Source organism: Rhinopithecus roxellana, chromosome 9, assembly GCF_007565055.1.
Source record: "Rhinopithecus roxellana isolate Shanxi Qingling chromosome 9, ASM756505v1, whole genome shotgun sequence".
NCBI classification, from domain to species: domain Eukaryota; kingdom Metazoa; phylum Chordata; class Mammalia; order Primates; family Cercopithecidae; genus Rhinopithecus; species Rhinopithecus roxellana.
Genome location: NC_044557.1, coordinates 16,805,689 through 16,830,461, shown reverse-complemented (window position 1 = coordinate 16,830,461; position 24,773 = coordinate 16,805,689). Strand labels below are relative to the sequence as shown.

The 24,773-nt window shown below is 40.0% G+C and overlaps 1 protein-coding gene across 1 annotated transcript in view; it reads right to left on the bottom strand.

Moving 5' to 3' along the window:
• Nucleotides 1-24,773, bottom strand: part of LOC104665285 (POTE ankyrin domain family member A-like) — a 75,349-nt gene that overhangs the window by 7,808 nt on the left and 42,768 nt on the right. Inside the window, 3 exon segments of the mRNA XM_030938153.1 lie at nt 4,884-5,097; nt 20,060-20,201; nt 20,821-20,851. Of these exon segments, the coding sequence (XP_030794013.1) occupies nt 4,884-5,097; nt 20,060-20,201; nt 20,821-20,851 (387 nt within the window).

Genomic DNA, 24,773 nt, shown 5'->3' with positions numbered 1-24,773 from the left:
CAGAACTTCCAAGACTATGTTGAATAGGAGTGGTGAGAGAGGGCATCCCTGTCTTGTGCCAGTTTTCAAAGGGAATTTTTCCAGTTTTTGCCCATTCAGTATGATATTAGCTGTGGGTTTGTCATAAATAGCTCTTATTATTTTGAGGTACGTTCCATCAATACCGAATTTATTGAGCGTTTTTAGCATGAAGGGCTGTTGAATTTTGTCAAAAGCCTTTTCTGCATCTATTGAGACAATCATGTGGTTCTTGTCTTTGGTTCTGTTTATATGCTGGATTATGTTTATTGATTTGCGAATGTTGAACCAGCCTTGCATCCCAGGGATGAAGCCCACTTGATCATGGTGGATAAGCTTTTTGATGTGCTGCTGAATCCGGTTTGCCAGTATTTTATTGAGAATTTTTGCATCAATGTTCATCAGGGATATTGGTCTAAAATTCTCTTTTTTTGATGTGTCTCTGCCAGGCTTTGGTATCAGGATGATGTTGGCCTCATAAAATGAGTTAGGGAGGATTCCCTCTTTTTCTATTGATTGGAATAGTTTCAGAAGGAATGGTACCAGCTCCTCCTTGTACCTCTGGTAGAATTCAGCTGTGAATCCATCTGGTCCTGGACTTTTTTTGGTGGGTAGGCTATTAATTGTTGCCTCAATTTCAGAGCCTGCTATTGGTCTATTCAGGGATTCAACTTCTTCCTGGTTTAGCCTTGGGAGAGTGTAAGTGTCCAGGAATTTATCCATTTCTTCTAGATTTTCTGGTTGATTTGCGTAGAGGCGTTTATAGTATTCTCTGATGGTAGTTTGTATTTCTGTGGGGTCAGTGGTGATATCCCCTTTATCATTTTTTATTGCATCTATTTGATTCCTCTCTCTTTTCTTCTTTATTAGCCTTGCTAGCGGTCTGTCAATTTTGTTGATCTTTTCAAAAAACCAACTCCTGGATTCATTGATTTTTTGGAGGGTTTTTTGTGTCTCTATCTCCTTCAGTTCGGCTCTGATCTTAGTTATTTCTTGCCTTCTGCTAGCTTTTGAATGTGTTTGCTCTTGCCTCTCTAGTTCTTTTAATTGTGATGTTAGAGTGTCCATTTTAGATCTTTCCTGCTTTCTCTTGTGGGCATTTAGTGCTATAAATTTCCCTCTACACACTGCTTTAAATGTGTCCCAGAGATTCTGGTATGTTGTATCTTTGTTCTCATTGGTTTCAAAGAACATCTTTATTTCCGCTTTCATTTCGTTATGTACCCAGTAGTCATTCAGGAGCAGGTTGTTCAGTTTCCATGTAGTTGAGCAGTTTTGATTGAGTTTCTTAGTCCTGAGTTCTAGTTTGATTGCACTGTGGTCTGAGAGACAGTTTGTTATAATTTCTGTTCTTTTACATTTGCTGAGGAGTGCTTTACTTCCAATTATGTGGTCAATTTTGGAATAAGTGCGATGTGGTGCTGAGAAGAATGTATATTCTGTTGATTTGGGGTGGAGAGTTCTATAGATGTCTATTAGGTCCGCTTGGTGCAGAGATGAGTTCAATTCCTGGATATCCTTGTTAACTTTCTGTCTCGTTGATCTGTCTAATGTTGACAGCGGAGTGTTGAAGTCTCCCATTATTATTGTATGGGAGTCTAAGTCTCTTTGTAAGTCTCTAAGGACTTGCTTTATGAATCTGGGTGCTCCTGTATTGTGTGCATATATATTTAGGAGATGTTAGCTCTTCCTGTTGAATTGATCCCTTTACCATTATGTAATGGCCTTCTTTGTCTCTTTTGATCTTTGATGGTTTAAAGTCTGTTTTATCAGAGACAAGGATTGCAACCCCTGCTTTTTTTCGTTCTCCATTTGCTTGGTAGATCTTCCTCCATCCCTTTATTTTGAGCCTATGTATGTCTCTGCATGTGAGATGGGTCTCCTGAATACAGCAGACTGATGGGTCTTGACTCTTTATCCAGTTTGCCAGTCTGTGTCTTTTAATTGGAGCATTTAGTCCATTAACATTTAAGGTTAATATTGTTATGTGTGAACTTGATCCTGCCATTATGATATTAACTGGTTATTTTGCTCGTTAGTTGATGCAGTTTCTTCCTAGCCTCAATGGTCTTTACATTTTGGCATGTTTTTGCGATGGCTGGTACCGGTTGTTCCTTTCCATGTTTAGGGCTTCCTTCAGGGTCTCTTGTAAGGCAGGCCTGGTGGTGACAAAATCTCTAAGCATTTGCTTATCTGTAAAGGATTTTATTTCTCCTTCACTTATGAAACTTAGTTTGGCTGGATATGAAATTCTGGGTTGAAAATTCTTTTCTTTAAGAACGTTGAATATTGGCCCCCACTCTCTTCTGGCTTGTAGAGTTTCTGCCGAGAGATCTGCTGTTAGTCTGATGGGCTTCCCTTTGTGGGTAACCCGACCTTTCTCTCTGGCTGCCCTTAAGATTTTTTCCTTCATTTCAACTTTGGTGAATCTGGCAATTATGTGTCTTGGAGTTGTTCTTCTGGAGGAGTATCTTTGTGGCATTCTCTGTATTTCCTGAATTTGAATGTTGGCCTGCCCTACTAGGTTGGGGAAGTTCTCCTGGATGATATCCTGAAGAGTGTTTTCCAACTTGGTTCCATTTTCCCCCTCACTTTCAGGCACCCCAATCAGACGTAGATTTGGTCTTTTTACGTAATCCCATACTTCTTGCAGGCTTTGCTCATTTCTTTTTCTTCTTTTTTCTTTTGGTTTCTCTTCTCGCTTCATTTCATTCATTTGATCTTCAATCGCTGATACTCTTTCTTCCAGTTGATCGAGTCGGTTACTGAAGCTTGTGCATTTGTCACGTATTTCTCGTGTCATGGTTTTCATCTCTGTCATTTCGTTTATGATCTTCTCTGCATTAATTAGTCTAGCTGTCAATTCTTCCACTCTTTTTTCAAGATTTTTAGTTTCTTTGCGCTGGGTATGTAATTCCTCCTTTAGCTCTGAGAAGTTTGATGGACTGAAGCCTTCTTTTCTCCTCTCGTCCAAGTCATTCTCTGACCAGCTTTGATCCGTTGCTGGCGATGGGCTGCACACCTTTGCAGGGGGAGATGTGCTCTTATTTTTTGAATTTCCAGCTTTTCTGCCCTGCTTTTTCCCCATCTTTGTGGTTTTATCTGTCTCTGGTCTTTGATGGTGGTGACGTACTGATGGGGTTTTGGTATAGGTGTCCTTCCTGTTTGATAGTTTTCTTTCTGACAGTCAGAAGGACTGTCTGTTGGTCTGTTGGAGATTGCTTGAGGTCCACTCCAGACCCTGTTTGCCTGGGTATCAGCAGCAGAGGTTGCCGAAGATAGAATATTGCTGAACAGCGAGTGTACCTCTCTGATTCTTCCTTTGGAAGTTTCCTCTCAGGGGTGTACTCCACCCTGTGAGGTGTGGGGTGTCAGACTGCCCCTAGTGGGGGATTTCTCCCAGCTAGGCTACTCAGGGGTCAGGGACACACCTGAGGAGGCAGTCTGTCTGTTCTCAGATCTCAACCTCCGCGTTGGGAGATCCACGGCTCTCCCCAAAGCTGTCAGACAGAGTCGTCCGCATCTGCACCGGCTCCCGCCGCTTCCCCTGTTGGTCTTCAGCTGTGCGCTGTCCCCAGAGGTGGAGACTACAGAGACAGGCAGGCTTCCTTGAGCTGCTGTGAGCTCCACCCAGTTCGAGCTTCCCAGCGGCTTTGTTTACCTACTTAAGCCTCAGCAATGGCGGGCGCCCCTCCCCCAGCCTCGCTGCTGCCTTGGGGATAGATCGCGGCAGACTGCTGTGTTAGCAGTGAGGGAGGCTTCGTGGGCGTGGGACCCTCCCGGCCAGGTGTGGGATATATCTCCTGGTGTGCCTGTATGCTTACAGCGCAGTATTGGGGTGGGAGTTACCCGATTTTCCAGGTGTTGTGTGTCTCAGTTCCCCTGGCTAGGAAAACGGATCCCCTTCCCCCTTGCGCTTCCAGGTGAGGCGATGCCTCGCCCTGCTTCAGCTCTCGCTGGTCAGGCTGCAGCAGCTGACCAGCACCGATTGTCCGGCACTCCCTAGTGAGATGACCCCAGTACCTCAGTTGAAAATGCAGAAATCACCGGTCTTCTGTGTCGCTTGCGCTGGGAGTTGGAGACTGGAGCTGTTCCTATTCGGCCATCTTGCTCCGCCCCCCTCCAAGGCCTTTTTTTAAACTTTCTATATTTTAACCAAAAAATTCTATATTATATTAAAGATTTATTCAAAGTAAATAATTAGAAATGTAGAAAATTATTTATATAAAAGATGTTCTGGGCTGTGTGCGATGGCTCACACCTGTAATTCCAATGCTTTGGGAGGCTCAGGCAGAAGGATTGTTGGAGGTCAGTAGTTGGAGGTCATTCTGGGCAACATAGTGATACCTTGTCTCAATGAAAAATTTAAAAAGTTAGCCAGGCATGGGGGGTATGTGCCTATAGTCCTAGCTACTTAGGAAATTGAGGCGAGAGGATCTGTTGGGCTCAAAAGTTCAAAGCTGCAATAAGCTATGATTGCACTACTGCACTCTAGCCTCAGTGATGGAGCAAAACCCTGTCTAGTAATAATGTATAACAATAGTGTCTAATAAGTGTCTAATGATAACAATAATAGTAATACTGAAAGATGTTCCTTGCAGCATTAATTCTAATACAAAAGAATTTAAAACCTCAAATTCAATTTGTTAAATGAAGAGATTTCTATATGGCAGACTTCTATATAGTCATTAAAATTATGATTTAAAAGAATACCCAATTAATTATTAGAAGAATCACAGTTAAGTACTCCGCAAGACCAAGACGTTTTCTCCCATTAAAGCCCAGAAAGTCAGCAATCACAATAATTCTCACATGTATCTTTAGTATAAATAGTTAAAACATTCTTTAAAACTAGAATGTTATACCTCAAAGCGGAAAGTTCTTGCTCCCATTCATCTTTTTCATGCTCTAACTGTAATTGTGTTTCTTTTGTTTCAGACAGCTTCTTTTGTAGTACATGAATCATATTTTCCATGTTTTCAATTTCTACTGTAAGTTGTTCACAGTGATTATTTTTAAGTTCTAATAAGTGTTCATCTGAAAGAACTGCATCCTGGATTTTTGATAGGCTAGTAGAACCTGCATCGGGGGGAAACAAGGTAGAAGTAAAATATATGAGTACTTTTTGGATATAAAGTCCTGTGCATTTTAACATTCACCCATCCATACGCCAAAAAAACATGCACTGAGTTCCTACCATGTGGAAGACATTCTACTGAGCTCTGCAGAATAAACAAACAGTAACTCTGTTCTTGTTTAGCTTTAGGTGTAGTGAAGAACAAATACTATAAAAGTGAAATTACAAATTCAGAGAGATGCTACAAGAAAACAGTTCTATGATAACATAGAATTTGATCTATACTGGGCTGAGGAAGATTTCCCTGGGGAAGAGATGGCTACACTGAGTAATGAAGGATGAGAAGGAAGCAGTTAAGTAAAGGGAGTCAAAAGGCATTCTCGCTAGTCTATGGCATGTGCTGAAGCTCTGCCGCAGTATGCTTCTGGCCACGATGGAGTGGCAGATACTGATTTACCTTCTTGCCTGAAACAAAAACAAAGAAGATCAAATACATAATACAATGATTTTCAATAACATGGACTGCAGGTAATGAAGATGATGATCCCTGGAAGACAGGAAACAAATGAAGTAAGATTTACAAACACCCCAGCAAACTGACTTGACAGTTTTCAGGCCATGACAACAGGAGAAAATTAAACTGAGGTAGAGTCCACCAGATTCCCTGAGTTGGAACAATGAAGCCGAGAGTCTCAAAAAAACACCAAGGCAGCCAGAAATCACAAAACAAAACACGGGAAAGAAGAGAGCAGTACAGGAGAAGAACAATGAAGATCTGCAAAAATATCCTTTAGGGTATTTATTTAACAGAGTAATGAACAGTACATGTGTGCTAGGAAACTACTTGAGACCAGAGAGAAACAATCCTTAAAAAATTAAAAGCAGAATCTCGGGGGCGGAGCAAGATGGCCGAATAGGAACAGCTCCAGTCTCCAACTCCCAGCGCAAGCGACACAGAAGACCGGTGATTTCTGCATTTTCAACTGAGGTACTGGGGTCGTCTCACTAGGGAGTGCCGGACAATCGGTGCTGGTCAGCTGCTGCAGCCTGACCAGCGAGAGCTGAAGCAGGGCGAGGCATCGCCTCACCTGGAAGCGCAAGGGGGAAGGGGATCCGTTTTCCTAGCCAGGGGAACTGAGACACACAACACCTGGAAAATTGGGTAACTCCCACCCCAATACTGTGCTGTAAGCATACAGGCACACCAGGAGAATATATCCCAATCCTGGCCGGGAGGGTCCCACGCCCACGAAGCCTCCCTCACTGCTAACACAGCAGTCTGCCGCGATCTATCCGCAAGGCAGCAGCGAGGCTGGGGGAGGGGCGCCCGCCATTGCTGAGGCTTAAGTAGGTAAACAAAGCCGCTGGGAAGCTCGAACTGGGTGGAGCTCACAGCAGCTCAAGGAAGCCTGCCTGTCTCTGTAGTCTCCACCTCTGGGGACAGCGCACAGCTGAAGACCAACAGGGGAAGTAGCGGGAGCCGGTGCAGACGCGAACGACTCTGTCTGACAGCTTTGGGGAGAGCCGTGGATCTCCCAACGCGGAGGTTGAGATCTGAGAACGGACAGACTGCCTGCTCAGGCGTGTCTCTGACCCCTGAGTAGCCTAGCTGGGAGAAATCCCCCACTAGGGGCAGTCTGACACCCCACACCTCACAGGGTGGAGTACACCCCTGAGAGGAAACTTCCAAAGGAAGAATCAGAGAGGTACACTCGCTGTTCAGCAATATTCTATCTTCGGCAACCTCTGCTGCTGTTACCCAGGCAAACAGTGTCTGGAGTGGACCTCAAGCAATCTCCAACAGACCAACAGACAGTCCTTCTGACTGTCAGAAGGAAAACTATCAAACAGGAAGGACACCTATACCAAAACCCCATCAGTACGTCACCACCATCAAAGACCAGAGACAGATAAAACCACAAAGATGGGGAAAAAGCAGGGCAGAAAAGCTGGAAATTCAAAAAATAAGAGCGCATCTCCCCCTGCGAAGGAGCGCAGCCCATCGCCAGCAACGGATCAAAGCTGGTCAGAGAATGACTTGGACGAGAGGAGAGAAGAAGGCTTCAGTCCATCAAACTTATCAGAGCTAAAGGAGGAATTATGTACCCAGCGCAAAGAAACTAAAAATCTTGAAAAAAGAGTGGAAGAATTGACAGCTAGACTGATTAATGCAGAGAAGATCATAAACGAAATGACAGAGATGAAAACCATGACACGAGAAATACGTGACAAATGCACAAGCTTCAGTAACCGACTCGATCAACTGGAAGAAAGAGTATCAGCGATTGAAGATCAAATGAATGAAATGAAGCGAGAAGAGAAACCAAAAGAAAAAAGAAGAAAAAGAAATGAGCAAAGCCTGCAAGAAGTATGGGATTACGTAAAAAGACCAAATCTACGTCTGATTGGGGTGCCTGAAAGTGAGGGGGAAAATGGAACCAAGTTGGAAAACACTCTTCAGGATATCATCCAGGAGAACTTCCCCAACCTAGTAGGGCAGGACAACATTCAAATTCAGGAAATACAGAGAACGCCACAAAGATACTCCTCCAGAAGAGCAACTCCAAGACACATCATTGCCAGATTCACCAAAGTTGAAATGAAGGAAAAAATCTTAAGGGCAGCCAGAGAGAAAGGTCGGGTAACCCACAAAGGGAAGCCCATCAGAATAACAGCAGATCTCTCGGCAGAAACTCTACAAGCCAGAAGAGAGTGGGGGCCAATATTCAACGTTCTTAAAGAAAAGAATTTTAAACCTAGAATTTCATATCCAGCCAAACTAAGTTTCATAAGTGAAGGAGAAATAAAATCCGTTACAGATAAGCAAATGCTTAGAGATTTTGTCACCACCAGGCCTGCCTTACAAGAGACCCTGAAGGAAGCCCTAAACATGGAAATGAACAACCGGTACCAGCCATCACAAAAACATGCCAAAATGTAAAGACCATCGAGGCTAGGAAGAAACTGCATCGACTAACGAGCAAAATAACCAGTTAATATCATAATGGCAGGATCAAGTTCACACATAACAATATTAACCTTAAATGTTAATGGACTAAATGCCCCAATTAAAAGACACAGACTGGCAAACTGGATAAAGAGTCAAGACCCATCAGTCTGCTGTATTCAGGAGACCCATCTCACATGCAGAGACATACATAGGCTCAAAATAAAGGGATGGAGGAAGATCTACCAAGCAAATGGAGAACGAAAAAAAGCAGGGGTTGCAATCCTTGTCTCTGATAAAACAGACTTTAAACCATCAAAGATCAAAAGAGACAAAGAAGGCCATTACATAATGGTAAAGGGATCAATTCAACAGGAAGAGCTAACTCTCCTAAATATATATGCACACAATACAGGAGCACCCAGATTCATAAAGCAAGTCCTTAGAGACTTACAAAGAGACTTAGACTCCCATACAATAATAATGGGAGACTTCAACACTCCGCTGTCAACATTAGACAGATCAACGAGACAGAAAGTTAACAAGGATATCCAGGAATTGAACTCATCTCTGCACCAAGCGGACCTAATAGACATCTATAGAACTCTCCACCCCAAATCAACAGAATATACATTCTTCTCAGCACCACATCGCACTTATTCCAAAATTGACCACATAATTGGAAGTAAAGCACTCCTCAGCAAATGTAAAAGAACAGAAATTATAACAAACTGTCTCTCAGACCACAGTGCAATCAAACTAGAACTCAGGACTAAGAAACTCAATCAAAACCGCTCAACTACATGGAAACTGAACAACCTGCTCCTGAATGACTACTGGGTACATAACGAAATGAAAGCGGAAATAAAGATGTTCTTTGAAACCAATGAGAACAAAGATACAACATACCAGAATCTCTGGGACACATTTAAAGCAGTGTGTAGAGGGAAATTTATAGCACTAAATGCCCACAAGAGAAAGCAGGAAAGATCTAAAATGGACACTCTAACATCACAATTAAAAGAACTAGAGAGGCAAGAGCAAACACATTCAAAAGCTAGCAGAAGGCAAGAAATAACTAAGATCAGAGCCGAACTGAGGAGATAGAGACACAAAAAACCCTCCAAAAAATCAATGAATCCAGGAGTTGGTTTTTTGAAAAGATCAACAAAATTGACAGACCGCTAGCAAGGCTAATAAAGAAGAAAAGAGAGAGGAATCAAATAGATGCAATAAAAAATGATAAAGGGGATATCACCACTGACCCCACAGAAATACAAACTACCATCAGAGAATACTATAAACGCCTCTACGCAAATCAACCAGAAAATCTAGAAGAAATGGATAATTCCTGGACACTTACACTCTCCCAAGGCTAAACCAGGAAGAAGTTGAATCCCTGAATAGACCAATAGCAGGCTCTGAAATTGAGGCAACAATTAATAGCCTACCCACCAAAAAAAGTCCAGGACCAGATGGATTCACAGCTGAATTCTACCAGAGGTACAAGGAGGAGCTGGTACCATTCCTTCTGAAACTATTCCAATCAATAGAAAAAGAGGGAATCCTCCCTAACTCATTTTATGAGGCCAACATCATCCTGATACCAAAGCCTGGCAGAGACACATCAAAAAAAGAGAATTTTAGACCAATATCCCTGATGAACATTGATGCAAAAATTCTCAATAAAATACTGGCAAACCGGATTCAGCAGCACATCAAAAAGCTTATCCACCATGATCAAGTGGGCTTCATCCCTGGGATGCAAGGCTGGTTCAACATTCGCAAATCAATAAACATAATCCAGCATATAAACAGAACCAAAGACAAGAACCACATGATTGTCTCAATAGATGCAGAAAAGGCTTTTGACAAAATTCAACAGCCCTTCATGCTAAAAACGCTCAATAAATTCGGTATTGATGGAACGTACCTCAAAATAATAAGAGCTATTTATGACAAACCCACAGCTAATATCATACTGAATGGGCAAAAACTGGAAAAATTCCCTTTGAAAACTGGCACAAGACAGGGATGCCCTCTCTCACCACTCCTATTCAACATAGTGTTGGAAGTTCTGGCTAGGGCAATCAGGCAAGAGAAAGAAATCAAGGGTATCCAGTTAGGAAAAGAAGAAGTCAAATTGTCCCTGTTTGCAGATGACATGATTGTATATTTAGAAAACCCCATCGTCTCAGCCCAAAATCTCCTTAAGCTGATAAGCAACTTCAGCAAAGTCTCAGGATACAAAATTAATGTGCAAAAATCACAAGCATTCTTATACACCAGTAACAGACAAGCAGAGAGCCAAATCAGGAATGAACTTCCATTCACAATTGCTTCAAAGAGAATAAAATACCTAGGAATCCAGCTTACAAGGGATGTAAAGGACCTCTTCAAGGAGAACTACAAACCACTGCTCAGTGAAATAAAAGAGGACACAAACAAATGGAAGAACATACCATGCTCATGGATAGGAAGAATCAATATCGTGAAAATGGCCATACTCCCCAAGGTTATTTATAGATTCAATGCCATCCCCATCAAGCTACCAATGAGTTTCTTCACAGAATTGGAAAAACCTGCTTTAAAGTTCATATGGAACCAAAAAAGAGCCCGCATTGCCAAGACAATCCTAAGTCAAAAGGACAAAGCTGGAGGCGTCACGCTACCTGACTTCAAACTATACTACAAGGCTACAGTCACCAAAACAGCATGGTACTGGTACCAAAACAGAGATATAGATCAATGGAACAGAACAGAGTCCTCAGAAATAATACCACACATCTACAGCCATCCGATCTTTGACAAACCTGAGAGAAACAAGAAATGGGGAAAGGATTCCCTATTTAATAAATGGTGCTGGAAAAATTGGCTAGCCATAAGTAGAAAGCTGAAACTGGATCCTTTCCTTACCCCTTATACGAAGATTAATTCAAGATGGATTAGAGACTTAAATGTTAGACATAATACCATAAAAACCCTAGAAGAAAATCTAGGTAGTACCATTCAGGACATAGGCATGGGTAATGACTTCATGTCTAAAACACCAAAAGCAACGGCAGCAAAAGCCAAAATTGACAAATGGGATCTAATTAAACTAAAGAGCTTTTGCACAGCAAAAGAAACTACCATCAGAGTGAACAGGCAACCTACAGAATGGGAGAAAATTTTTGCAACCTACTCATCTGACAAAGGGCTAATATCCAGAATCTACAAAGAACTCAAACAAATATACGAGAAAAAAACAAACAACCCCATCAAAAAGTGGGGAAAGGATATGAACAGACATTTCTCAAAAGAAGATATTCATACAGCCAACAGACACATGAAAAAATGCTCATCATCACTCGCCATCAGAGAAATGCAAATCAAAACCACAATGAGATACCATCTCACACCAGTTAGAATGGCAATCATTAAGAAGTCAGGAAACAACAGGTGTTGGAGAGGATGTGGAGAAATAGGAACACTTTTACACTGTTGGTGGGATTGTAAACTAGTTCACCCATTATGGAAAACAGTATGGCAATTCCTCAAGGATCTAGAACTAGATGTACCATATGACCCAGCCATCCCACTACTGGGTATATACCCAAAGGATTATAAATTATTATACTACAAAGACACACGTACACGTATGTTTATTGCGGCACTATTCACAATAGCAAAGACTTGGAATCAACCCAAATGTCCATCTGTGACAGACTGGATTAAGAAAATGTGGCACATATACACCATGGAATACTATGCAGCCATAAAAAAGGATGAGTTTGCGTCCTTTGTAGGGACATGGATGCAGCTGGAAACCATCATTCTTAGCAAACTATCACAAGAACAGAAAACCAAACACCGCATGTTCTCACTCATAGGTGGGAACTGAACAATGAGATCAGTTGGACTCGGGAAGGGGAACATCACGCACAGGGGCCTATTATGGGGAGGGGGGAGGGGGGAGGAGGGAGGGCTTGCATTGGGGAGTTATACAAGATATAAATGATGAATTGATGGGTGCTGACGAGTTGATGGGTGCAGCACACCAACATGGCATAAGTATACATATGTAACAAACCTGCACGTTATGCACATGTACCCTAGAACTTAAAGTATAATTAAAAAAAAAAAAATTAAAAGCAACAGTGCCTGTTGCTCACATAATATACCAGGAAGAGTGTCCATTCCTATGACTGACACTGGAAAAACTTCACAGGGCAAAGAATAGAGTTACCAAAAACACCTTGCCTCAAGAGTGGAAAGTTAGAACAAATCATAAAGCAAGACCAGAAAGATCAAGTTGTTTATAGGTAAGTCAACTGTGTCCTCAAATAAATCTCCAGTAGAGGTATGGAAGGTATTTTCTGAAAACAAATTGCACTAGTAGGAATTAAAATTAAAATGTTAGGACTGGGCCAGGTACAGTGGCTCATGCCTGTAATCCCAGCACTTTGGGAGGCCGAGGCAGGCAGATCATTTAAGATCAGGAGTTCGAGACCAGCCTGGCCAACATGGTGAAACCCCATCTCTATGAAAAATGCAAAGAAATTAGGTGGACATCATAACAGGCACCTATAATCCCAGGTACTCGGGAGGCTGAGGCAAGAGAATGGCTTGAACCCGGGAGGTGAAGGTTGTCATGAGTGATGATCAAGCCACTGCACTTCCAGCCTGGGTGACACAGCAAGACTTGGTCTCAAAAAAAAAAAAAAAGAAAGAAAGTTAGGACTGAAAACAACACTGGGTGGAAGTAAATACAGACTAGATATCACAAAAAAGAAGATTCATAAATTTGAGACATCAGAGAACCATGAGAAAATTTTAAACAATAGTATATAAGTCCCCAAAGAGGGAGGAAGAGAGAAAAACAAAAACATAAAGTGGCCAGAAACTTTCTAAACTTAATAAAAACTATAATCCCACAAATCCAGGAAGACTCTGGCTGGGAGAGAGAAAATGAAAGTATGCTATTCTAATTTTCTTATGCCATATATGATATTAAATAATACTGCCTGAAGGTGAACTGTGATAAGTTAAAATCATACAGTACAAATTGTAATGCAACCACTACCACAGCAAAATAAGAGTTATAGCCAATGAGCCAAAAAGAGAGATAAAACTAAATCATAAAAATTACATAACTAATTGAAAAGAAAGCAGGAAAAGAAGGGAACAAAGTACAGCTGGAACTAATGAAAATCAAACAGCATGACAGATAAACTTAACCATTAATATATCAATAATCACATTATAAATAAAACTGTCCTAAAAACCTAAAAGACAGATTGTCCAACTGTATAAAATGCAAGATCCTACTCCATGCTACCTATAAGAAACACATTTTAACTGTAAAGATGCAAATTAAAAGGATGAAAAATATAGACCACACAGTTGACAAAAGAAAGCTAAGCAGGAATGTTATATTAATTCCAAAGTAGGTTTCACAGCAAAAAAAAATATTACTAGCTATAAACAACATCATTTCATGTTCAATTAATCAAGAACATATAACCCTAAATGTTTATGTACCTAGTAACATAACAGCTTTGAAATACATGAGGAAAAAACTGGTAGAACAAATTGACAAATTCACAGGTATAGTCTGAGATTTCAATACCGCTTACTCAATATGTGATAGAACAAGGAGGCAGAAAATCAGCAAGATGAGAGTAGACTTGAAGAACACAATGCTTCTCAACTACCCTTGGAACACTTAGTAAAACAGACCATATTCTAGGCTATACAATAAATCTTCATAAAAGAATTAAGTCAAAGGATTTAAGTCATAGAAAGTATGATCCCTGACCACAAAGGAATCAAATTAAAATCACTAACAAAATATCTCATCAAAATACTCAAAAATTTAGAAACAAAGTAACATACATCTAAATAACCCTAGGTCAAAGACATAATGCAAAGAGAAATTAGAAACTATTTTGAAGTGAATAAGAATGAAAATAGTACATATCAGAATTTGTGGACTATAGCTACAATGTACTTAAAAAGTTAGCGCTGAATGTCCATACTGGGAAGACTCTCAAATCAATGGCCTTGACTTCTATCTTAAGAAAGTAAAACAGAAGAAACTACAAAGAAAAAAAAAGAGAGAGAGCAAATTAAACCCAAAAGAAGCAGAGGAAATAATATAATAAACATCTGCTATGGTCTGAACACTTGTGTCCTCCCAAAACTCATACACTGAAACTTAATCACAGAAGTGATGTTATTAGGAACTGCAGCTTTGTGGAGGCAATTAGCTCATGGATTACAAGCCCTCATGAATGGGATTAGTTCCCTTATCTGAGACCACAGAGAGTTCACTGACCTCTTCTGTCATATGAAGCACACAGGGGAAAAAAGGGAACCTAGGAACCAGGAATTAATACTGCACCAGACATTCAATTTTCTGGCACCTTGATCTTGGACTTTACATCCTCCAGAAATGTAAGGTATCAGTTTCTGTTGTTTATAAGCTATCCAGTCTATGGGTGATAGCAGGCCAAACTGACGATGACATCGAAGATAAAACCAATAAAACAGAATAGGGAAAATCAATAAAACCAAACACTTTGAGGAGGTCAATGAAAGTGATAAACCACAATCTAGCCAGGCTGATAATAGAAAAGGAACAAATTACTAATTTCAGAAATAAGTAAAGTGACTTTTTTTGTTTTTTGTTTTTTTGGAGATACAGTCTCGTTCTGTTGCCTAGGCTAGAGTGCAGTGGCACAATCTCAGCTCACTGCAACCTCCACCTCCCGGGTTCAAGAGATTAACCTGCTTCAGCCTCCTGTGTAGCTGGGATGACAGGTGCCTGCCACCAAGCCCAGTTAACGTTGGCAGTTTTAGTAGAAATGAGGGGGTCTCACCATGTTGGCCAGGCTGGTTTCGAACTCCTGACCTCAGATGATACACCCCCCCCCCTCGGCCTCCCAAAGTGCTGGAATTACAGACATGAGCCACCGTGCCTGGCCCAATGTGACATTTTTATACATTCTAGAGATATTAAAAGAATGGCAAGATAATAATGTGGAGCTTTATGTAACTAACCATGACAACTTAGATTAAATGGACATATTCCTTGAAAAATAAAAATTACCAAAGCTCAATCAAGAAGAAATAGATAACTCAAATCACCCAATATCTAAAAAAGAAAATAAAGTTGAGAAAACTCCAAGCCCAGACAGCTATGCTGATGAATTCTATCAAACATTTTAGGAAGTCATAATATAATTTTACACAACCTCTCCCCCCAAAAATAAAGAGGAAAAATACAACACAACTCATTCTATAGTGCTAGCATTACCCTGAACCAAATAGTGATATTACAAAAAAGAAAACTCCCTCATGAACATTCACAAAAAATTTAACAAATTTCTGAAGCAATCAAGATATACTCCAATAGGTGAGTGAACAACCTCTAGTACAGTCATACAATGAACTATTATTCAATGCTAAACAAAAATAAGCTATCAGGTCATAAGAGGACATGGTGGAAACATAAATGCATATTACTAAGTGAAAGATGCCAATCCAAAGGGTATGCACTGTATGATTTCAACTACATGACATTCTAGAGAAGGCAAAACTATGGATACAGTGAAAAGATCAGTGGTTGCCTGGGTTTGAGGAGGGCAGGAAAGGGCAGATAGGTGAAACACAAAGGAATTTTAGAGCAGTAAAAATAATGTGTACAATACTATAATGATGAATATATGCCCTTTCCAAACCCACATATTATACAACACCAAGAGTGCACACTAATATGAACTATGAACTTTGGATGATTATGACGTGCCATTTTGGTTCATCAATCATATCAACTGTACCACTCTAGTGAAGAATACTGATAATGGGAAAGGCTATGCATGTCTGGGGACAGGAAGCACACAGACAATCTCTGTACCTCTCAATGTTGCTGTGAACCTAAAACTACATTAAAATAGTCTTTTAAAAATTTCTAAACAAAATTTTGGCAAACTGAATACAAATAAATATAGGGTCTCACTTTGTTGCCCAGGTTGGTCTCAAACTCTAGCCTCAAGCAGTCCTCCTGCTGTGACCTCCCAAAGTGCTGAAACTACAGGCATGAGCCACCGTGTCTGGTGCCAGTGATATATTATTTTTAAAAAGCCTACCTCCTAAGCAAATGGGGTTTATTCTAAAATGCAAGGTTGGTTTAACATTAAAATATTAGTTATTCAACTCATTAAAAAGCTAAAACAGAAGAACCTTATGATTATCTCAGTAGATAAAGGCATTTGATAAAATTCAATTTCATTCTTGATTTAAAAAAAAAAAAAAAAACCTTCTCAGCAACCTAAGAATACAAATGAACTTCGTCAGCATGACACAAAGCATCTATGATAAACCTACAGCTAATGTGTATCACAATGACACACTGAATGCTTTGTCAGACAAGAGAAAGAAATAAAAGGTATCCAGGTTGGAAAAAAGAAGTAAAACTGTCTTTATTCACAACCATTATCACATAATAGGGGCAGATAAACTGCAACCTGTGGGTCAGCTTCTTGTTTCTGTAACTAAAGTTTTATTGGAACACAGCTGTGTTCATTAGTATATATATTCTCCCTGGCTGCTCTCATACTACAATGGCAGAGTTGATTAGCTACAACAGAGACTGTTTTGCCCCAGGTCTAAAAGATTTCCTGTCTTCAGTAAAACAGTAGTTTGAGAATGAAAAGATTTGATAATCATTGTATGTATAAAATCTGATCAAATATACCAAAAAAGCTACTAGAACTAATAATAAGTAAGTTTAGCAAGGCTGGAGGATACAAAAATCAACATACAAAAATCAGCTGTATATACTAGCAATAAACAACTTGAAATTTTAAAAAATATCATTTATAACTTCATTTAAAAAATGAGATACAGATGAATCAGATAAAATATGGAAAGACTAAGCCTGGGTGTAGTGGCTCACACCTATAATCCCAGCACTTTGGGAAGGTAAGCTGGGAGGATCACTTGAGGTCAGTTCAAGACCAGTCTGGCCAATATAATGAAACTCCATCTCTACTAAAAATAAAAAAGTTAGCTGGGTACGGTGTCTCATGCCTATAATCCCAGCTACTCAGGAGGCTGAAGCAGGAGAATAATTTGAACCCAGGAGGCAAAGGTTGCAGTGAGCTGAGATTTCACAGGCGTGGCAAAATGCATTATCATTAAAATGTCAATCCTCCCCCAATTAATGTATAGATTCAACACAAACTCAGTGTAATTCCCAGAAGGAAAGCAGGCTTTTTGTTTTTTGTTTTTTGTTTTTTTGAGATGGAGTTTCACTCTTGTTGCCCAGGCTGAAGTTCAATGGCATGATCTCGGCTCACTTCAAGCTCCACCTCCTCGGTTCAAGTGATTCTCTCCCGCCTCAGCCTCCCGAGTAGCTGGGATTACAGGCATGCGCCACCACACCTGGCTAATTTTGTATTTTTAGTAGAGACGGGATTTCTCCATTTTGGTCAGGCTGGTCCCAAACTCCTGACCTCAGGTGATCCACCCGCCTTGGGCTCCCAAAGTGCTGGGATTACAGGTGTGAGCCACTGCACCCGGCTGACAGCAGACTTTAAAAAAAAAAAAAAATTAACAATCTGATTCCAAAACTCATGTGGAAATGCAAAAGATCCAGCATAGTCAAAAATAACCCTTAAAACCAAAGAAAACCAAAGGACTGATGTTAAGATTTAGTATAAATATATAGTAATGAAAACTGTGTGTTACTATTACAGGTGGAATATCTCTCAAAGTGTGTGGTACCAAAAGTGTTTTGGGTTTTGGAATATTTGCACATATATAATGAGATATCTCGAGGATGGAATCCAAGTCTAAACACAAAATACACTTATGTCACATACACCTTATACACAGAGCTTAAAGGTAATTTTATGAAATACTTTCAGTAAATTTGCAAATGAAAGTTTGTGTACCTGAGGTCTAGTGTGAAATTTTCTACTTGTTGCATCATGTTGGCACTCAAAAAGTTTTGGATTTTGGAGTATTTCTGATTTTGGATTTTGGATTAGGGATGCTACATAAAGAAAGCCAGATACAGACAGTCCCTAATTTAAGATGGTTCTACTGAGAATTTTTCAACTATACGATGGGTTTATTGGGTTATTTTTTTTTTTTTTTTTTTTTTTTTTTGAGACAGAGTCTCGCTCTGTCACCCAGGCTGGAGTGCAGTGGTGCCATCTCATCTCACTGCAAGCTCTGTCTCCAGGGTTCACACCATTCTCCTGCCTCAGCCTCCCAAGTAGCTGGGACTACAGGCACCCGCCACCACACCTGGCTAATTTTTTTGTATTTTTAGTAAAGACAGGGTTTCACTGTGTTAGCCAGGATGGTCTGAGTCTCCTGACCTCGTGATCTGCCAGTCTCAACCTCCCAAAGCGCTGGGATTACAGGTGTGAGCCACTGTGCATGGCCTATTGGGGTATTAAATGGATTTTCAACTTATGATTGGTTTATCAGTGTAACTCTAGAAGAATATGTAGATCAATGGAACACAACAAACAGTCCAGAAATAGACCCACACACATATAGCCAACTTATTTTTCACAAATGCCCGATAGCAATGTAGTGGAGAAAGGACAGCCTTTTCAACCTGTGGCTGGAACAATTAGATATCCACATCCATAAAATGAACTTGCATCCACACCTTACTCCATAAGCAAAAATGTACACAACGTGGATCACAGATACAAATGTAAGACCTAAAACTATAAAAATTCTTCAAGAAAGCAGAGAAGAAAATCTATGGGACCTTGTGCTAGACAAAGACTTTTTTTAGATATGAGACCAAAAAAAATCCATAATTAAATGAACATATATATCAGACTTCATCAAAATGAAAAACTCTTTCTCTTTAAAATATATTAAGAAAACAAAAGGTCAAGCCACAAACTGGGAAAAAAATCCTTCCAAAAAGCATAATAAAGGAATGATATCCAGAATTTATTTTAAAAAAAAAAAACTCTTAAAACTCAAGAAATAAGAGTAAAAACTATCTAATTTTTAATTCTTTATAAGCTCTCTAGATTGGAAAAGACATTTCACTAAAGAAGATATACAGGTGGCAAATAAAGCACTCGAGAAGATGTTCAACATTCTTGGTCCTTAGGGTAATGCAATTCACACAATAGTGACACGCACAACATGCACCCATTGGAATAGCTAAAAACTAAAAACTAATAAACAGCAATACTAAGAGCTCATGATGATATGGAACAATGAGAATCGTCATATACTGCTGATGGGAATGGAAAATAGCACAGATACTTAAACATTTAGCAGTTTCTCAATACAGGAATACAAAGGGACAGGAAGACACTTTTATGGATGATGGGTATGTTATCGCTCTTGATTATGGTGATGGCTTCGCATGTGCATATATATGCCAAAACTTATCAAATTGTACATCTTATATATGTGCAGTCTATCGTGTATCAGTTATAACTCACTAAAGCTATCAATGGCAGGAATAAACATCTAAGACAATGGCTAGGACACAGAGGAAAAAAGTGTATTAAATGATGCAGGAGAGACCTCGAGTATTCAAATCTTAACCTTATAGCAATGGCAAGTGGTAAGCTGAGTTATAAGCAAGAGATAACACCAGATTTGAATTTTTAAAAATTAATAATTATAGTTTCAGAGTAGACCATGGTCTCAGGAAGTGGGGTAGTGGGAAAAACAGTTCTAAGGTTATTGCAGTATTCCGAGTGTGAGAGAATGGTAACCTGATCTGGGAAGAAGGCGTACAAGAGAAGTAGAGTTAACAAAAAGGCTGATACTGCCCTTCATACTAAGAAAGGTACAGTGGAGTTATCATAGCTCTTTGGTATACAATATACATTATTTCTCATTCTATTTTAATGTTAAACATATTTCTGAGATAAGCAACACTATAACACGTCAGTATTCTAGAGTGCAATGCTAAGCAATGTGTGCGAATATTACTGTAGGATATACAAAAACTCATTCTACTTATGCAATGGTCCTACCATTAAAATCCATTTTGAGTTGTTCAGTGAGCAACATAAAAGTCTCATAATTAGGGTAAAGCAAATCATAATCCTCTGAGGCTATTTCAGATGGCCACGTTATGTCATCAAGGTCATCCACTGAATGTATTTCGCTTTTGACCTGTAAGATAAATAATACTGCTTCAAATGTCCTCAAAATATTTACAGAATATAGTAGATGTACAGAAGTGGTATTTATTCATCTTTTTATATGAGCAAAACCACAGGCACTTCTTAAAACAATAGACGTTTATTAAAAGGGTACCATTATAAATGACTACTCTTTCTTAAGCCCTTTTTTCTTTTACTAAGCCCTTTTCTTTTCCTTTTTTTTTTTTTTTTTTTTTTTGTTTTCTTTGAGACAGAGTCTCGCTCTGTTACCCAAGCTGGAGTGCAATAGCGCCATCTCAGCTCACTAAAACCTCCACTTCCCAAGTTCAAGCAATTCTCCTGCCTCAGCCTCCCAAGTAGCTGGGATTACAAGCATATGCCACCACGCCTGGTTAATTTTATTAGAGACAGGGTTTCACCATGTTGTCCAGGCTGGTCTCAAACTCCTGACCTTGTGATCTGCCTGGCTGGGTCTCCCAAAGTGCTGGGATTACAAGCGTGAAACACCATGCCCATCCAAGGCCTTTCTTTCTAACTAAATGTCTTTATAACAAAAGATTCTCACTGTACCTTTTATAATGTGCTTTTTTCGTAACAATAATGTTTTAGATAATTTAATTTTACAATACCTTGTTCTTTTCATTAAATTTCTTTTCAGGGCTGAAAAAAGAAACAATTCCTTTTAGACAAATAGTAAACACATAAAATACAAAGAACATCCAAAACTATTATTTTATTATATAAAATCAATGCATTTATAAGTTATTTCTTCTTTTCATTAAGTGTTCAGGTCATTTTAACAGGTAATGTAAATATAATTATTTTCCACAAGGGGAATTAAACTATAAAAAGAAAGAGTAACATTAAGGGAGACGAAATATGGTAATAATATCATTACAAAGAAACAGATTTAGATCAAGCTTTCTGACAGTCAAGGCAAAAGGAAAAACACATTACTTGTATTATGTGATAGAAATAAATATACCGGAGGGCATGCCCAAGATGGCCGAATAGGAACAGCTCAAGCCTCCAGCTCCCAGCTTGAGTGACACAGAAGATGGGTGATTTCTGCATTTTCAACTGAGATACCACGTTCATCTCACTGGAGCACGTCGGACAGTTGGTGCTGGTCTGTGGGTGCAGCCCAACCAGCAAGAGCTGAAGCAGGGCAAGGCATCACCTCACCTGGGAAGTGCAAGAGGGAAGGGAATTCCTTTTCTTAACCAAAGGAAAGTGAGACACACAACACCTGGAAAATCGGGTAACTCCCACCCTAATAGTGTGCTTTACCAACGGTCTTAGCAAATGGCACACCAGGAGATTATATCCCACACCTGGCCTATAGGGTCCCACACCCAGAGAGCCTCCCTCATTGCTAGCACAGCAGTCTGAGATCTAACTGCAGGTGGCAGCAAGGCTGGGGGAGGGGCGCCCGCCATTGTTGAGGCTTAAGTAGGTAAACAAAGCCACTGGGAAGCTCGAATTGGGTGGAGCCCACCACAGCTAAAGGAGGCCTGCCTGCCTCTGTAGACTCCACCTCTGGGGACAGGGCATAGCTAAATAAAAAGCAGCAGAAACCTCGGCAGAGGTAAATGACCCTGTCTGACAGCTTTGAAGAGAGCAGTGGATCTCCCAGCATGGAGGTTGAGATGTGACAATGGACAGACTGCCTGCTCAAGTGGGTCCCTGACCTCTGAGTAGCCTAACTAGGAGACATCCCCTACTAGGTGCAGACCAAGACCTCACACCTCACATGGCTGGGTACACCCCTGAGACGAGGCTTCTAGATCAAGAATCAGACAGCAACACTCACTGTTCAGCAATATTCTATCTTCTGCAGCCTCCACTGCTGATACCCAGGCAAACAGGGTCTGGAGTGGACCTCAAGCAAACTCCAAAACACCTGCAGCTGAGGGTCCGGACTGTTAGAAGGAAAACTAATAAACAGAAAGGACACCCACACCAAAACCCCATCAGTACATAACCATCATCAAAGACCAAAGGCAGACAAAACCACAAAGATCGGGGAAAAGCAGTGCAGAAAAGCTGGAAATTCAAAAAATCAGAGCGCATCACACCCTCCAAAGAAATGCAGCTCATCACCAGCAACGGAGCAAAGCTGGATGGAGAATGACTTTGACAAGTTAAGAGAAGGCTTCAGTCGATCAAACTTCTCAGAGCTAAAGGAGAAACTATGTAATCAGCGCAAAGAAACTAAAAACCTTGCAAAAAAGATTTGATGAATGGCTAACTAGAATAATAAACGTAGAGAAGTCCTTAAAAGAACAGATAGAGATGAAAACTATAACACTAGAACTATGTGACAAATGCACAAGTGTCAATAACTGACTCGATAAACTGGAAGAAAGAGTACCAGAGATTGAAGATCAAATGAATGAAATGAAGCGAGAAGAGAAGTGTAGAGAAAAAAGAGGAAAAAGAAATGGACAAAGCCTCCAAGAAATATGGGATTATGTGAAAAGACCAAATCTACATCTGATTGGGGTGCCTGAAAGTGATGAAGAAAAGGGAACCAAGTTGGAAAACACTCTGCAGGATATCATCAAGGAGAACATCCCCAACCTCCTAAGGCAGGCCAACATTCAAATTCAGGAAATACAAAGAACACCACAAAGATACTCCTCGAGAAGAGCAACTCCAAGACACATAATTGTCAGATTCACCAAAGTTGAAATGAGGGAAAAAATCTTAAGGGCAGCCAGAGAGAAAGGTCGGGTTACCCACAAAGGGAAGCCCATCAGACTAACAGCAGATCTCTCGGCAGAAACTCTCCAAGCCAGAAGAGAGTGGGGGCCAATATTCAACATTCCTAAAGAAAGAATTTTCAACCCAGAATTTCATATCCAACCAAACTAAGTTTCGTAAGTGAAGGAGAAATAAAATCCTTTACAGACAAGCAAATGCTTAGAGATGTTGTCACCACCAGACCTGCCCTACAAGAGATCCTGAAGGAAGCACTAAACATGGAAAGGAACAACAGATACCAGCCATTGCAAAAACATGCAAACATGTAAAGTTCATCGATGCTGGGAATAAACTGCATCAACTAACGAGCAAAATAATGAACTAATATAATGACAGGATCAAGTTCACACATAACAATATTAATCTTAAATGTAAATGGACTAAATGGTCCAATTAAAAGACACAGACTGGCAAATTGGATAAAGAGTCAAGACTCATCAGTTTGCTGTATTCAGGAGACCCATCTCACATGCAGAGACACACATAGGCTCAAAATAAAGGGTTGGAGGAAGATCTACCAAGCAAATGGAAAACAAAAAAAAGCAGGAGTTGCAATCCTAGTCTCTGATAAAACAGACTTTAAACCATCAAAGATCAAAAGAGATAAAGAAGGCCATTACATAATGGTAAAGGGATCAATTCACCAGGAAGAGCTAACGATCTTAAATATATATGCACCCAATACAGGAGCACCCAGATTCATAAAGCATGTCCCTAGAGACTTACAAAGAGACTTAGATTCCAATACAATAATAATGGGAGACTTTAACACCCCACTGTCAACATTAGACAGATCAACAAGACAGAAAGTTTACAAGGATATCCAGGAATTGAAATCAACACCGCACCAAGCAGACATAACAGACATCTACAGAACTCTCCACCCCAAATCAACAGAACATACATTCTTCTCAGCACCACATCACACTTATTCCAAAATTGACCACAAAATTGGAAGTAAAGCACGCCTCAGCAAATGTAAACAAATAGAAATTATAACAAACTGTCCCTCAGACCACAGCACAATCAAACTAGAACTCAGGACTAAGAAACTCAACCAAAACCGCTCAACTACATGGAAACTGAACAGCCTGCTCCTAAATGACTACTGGGTATATAACGAAATGAAGGCAGAAATAAAGATGTTCTTTGAAACCAATGAGAACAAAGATACAACATACCAGAATCTCTGGGACACATTTAAAGCAGCATGTAGAGGGGAATTTATAGCACTAAATGCCCACAAGAGAAAGCTAGAAAGATTGAAAACTGACACCCTAACATCACAATTAAAAGAACTAGAGAAGCAACAGCAAACACATTCAAAAGCTAGCAGAAGGCAAGAAACAAATAAGATCAGAGCAGAACTGAAGGAGATAGAGACACAAAAAACCCTCCAAAAAATCAATGAATCCAGGAGTTGGTTTTTGAAAAGATCAACAAAATTGATAGACCGCTAGCAAGACTAATAAAGAAGAAAAGAGAGAAGAATCAAATAGATGCAATAAAAAATGATAAAGGGAATATCATATCCAACCCCACAGAAACACAAACTACCATCAGAGAATACTATAAACACCTGTACACAAATAAACTAGAAAACCCAGAAGAAATGGATAATTTCCTGGATGCTTACACTCTCCCAAGACTAAACCAGGAAGAAGTTGAATCCCTGAATAGACCAATAGCAGACTCTGAAATTGAGGCAATAATTAACAGCCTACCAACCAAAAAAAGTCCAGGACCAGATGGATTCACAGCTGAATTCTACCAGAGGTACAAGGAGGAGTTGGTACCATTCCTTCTGAAACTATTC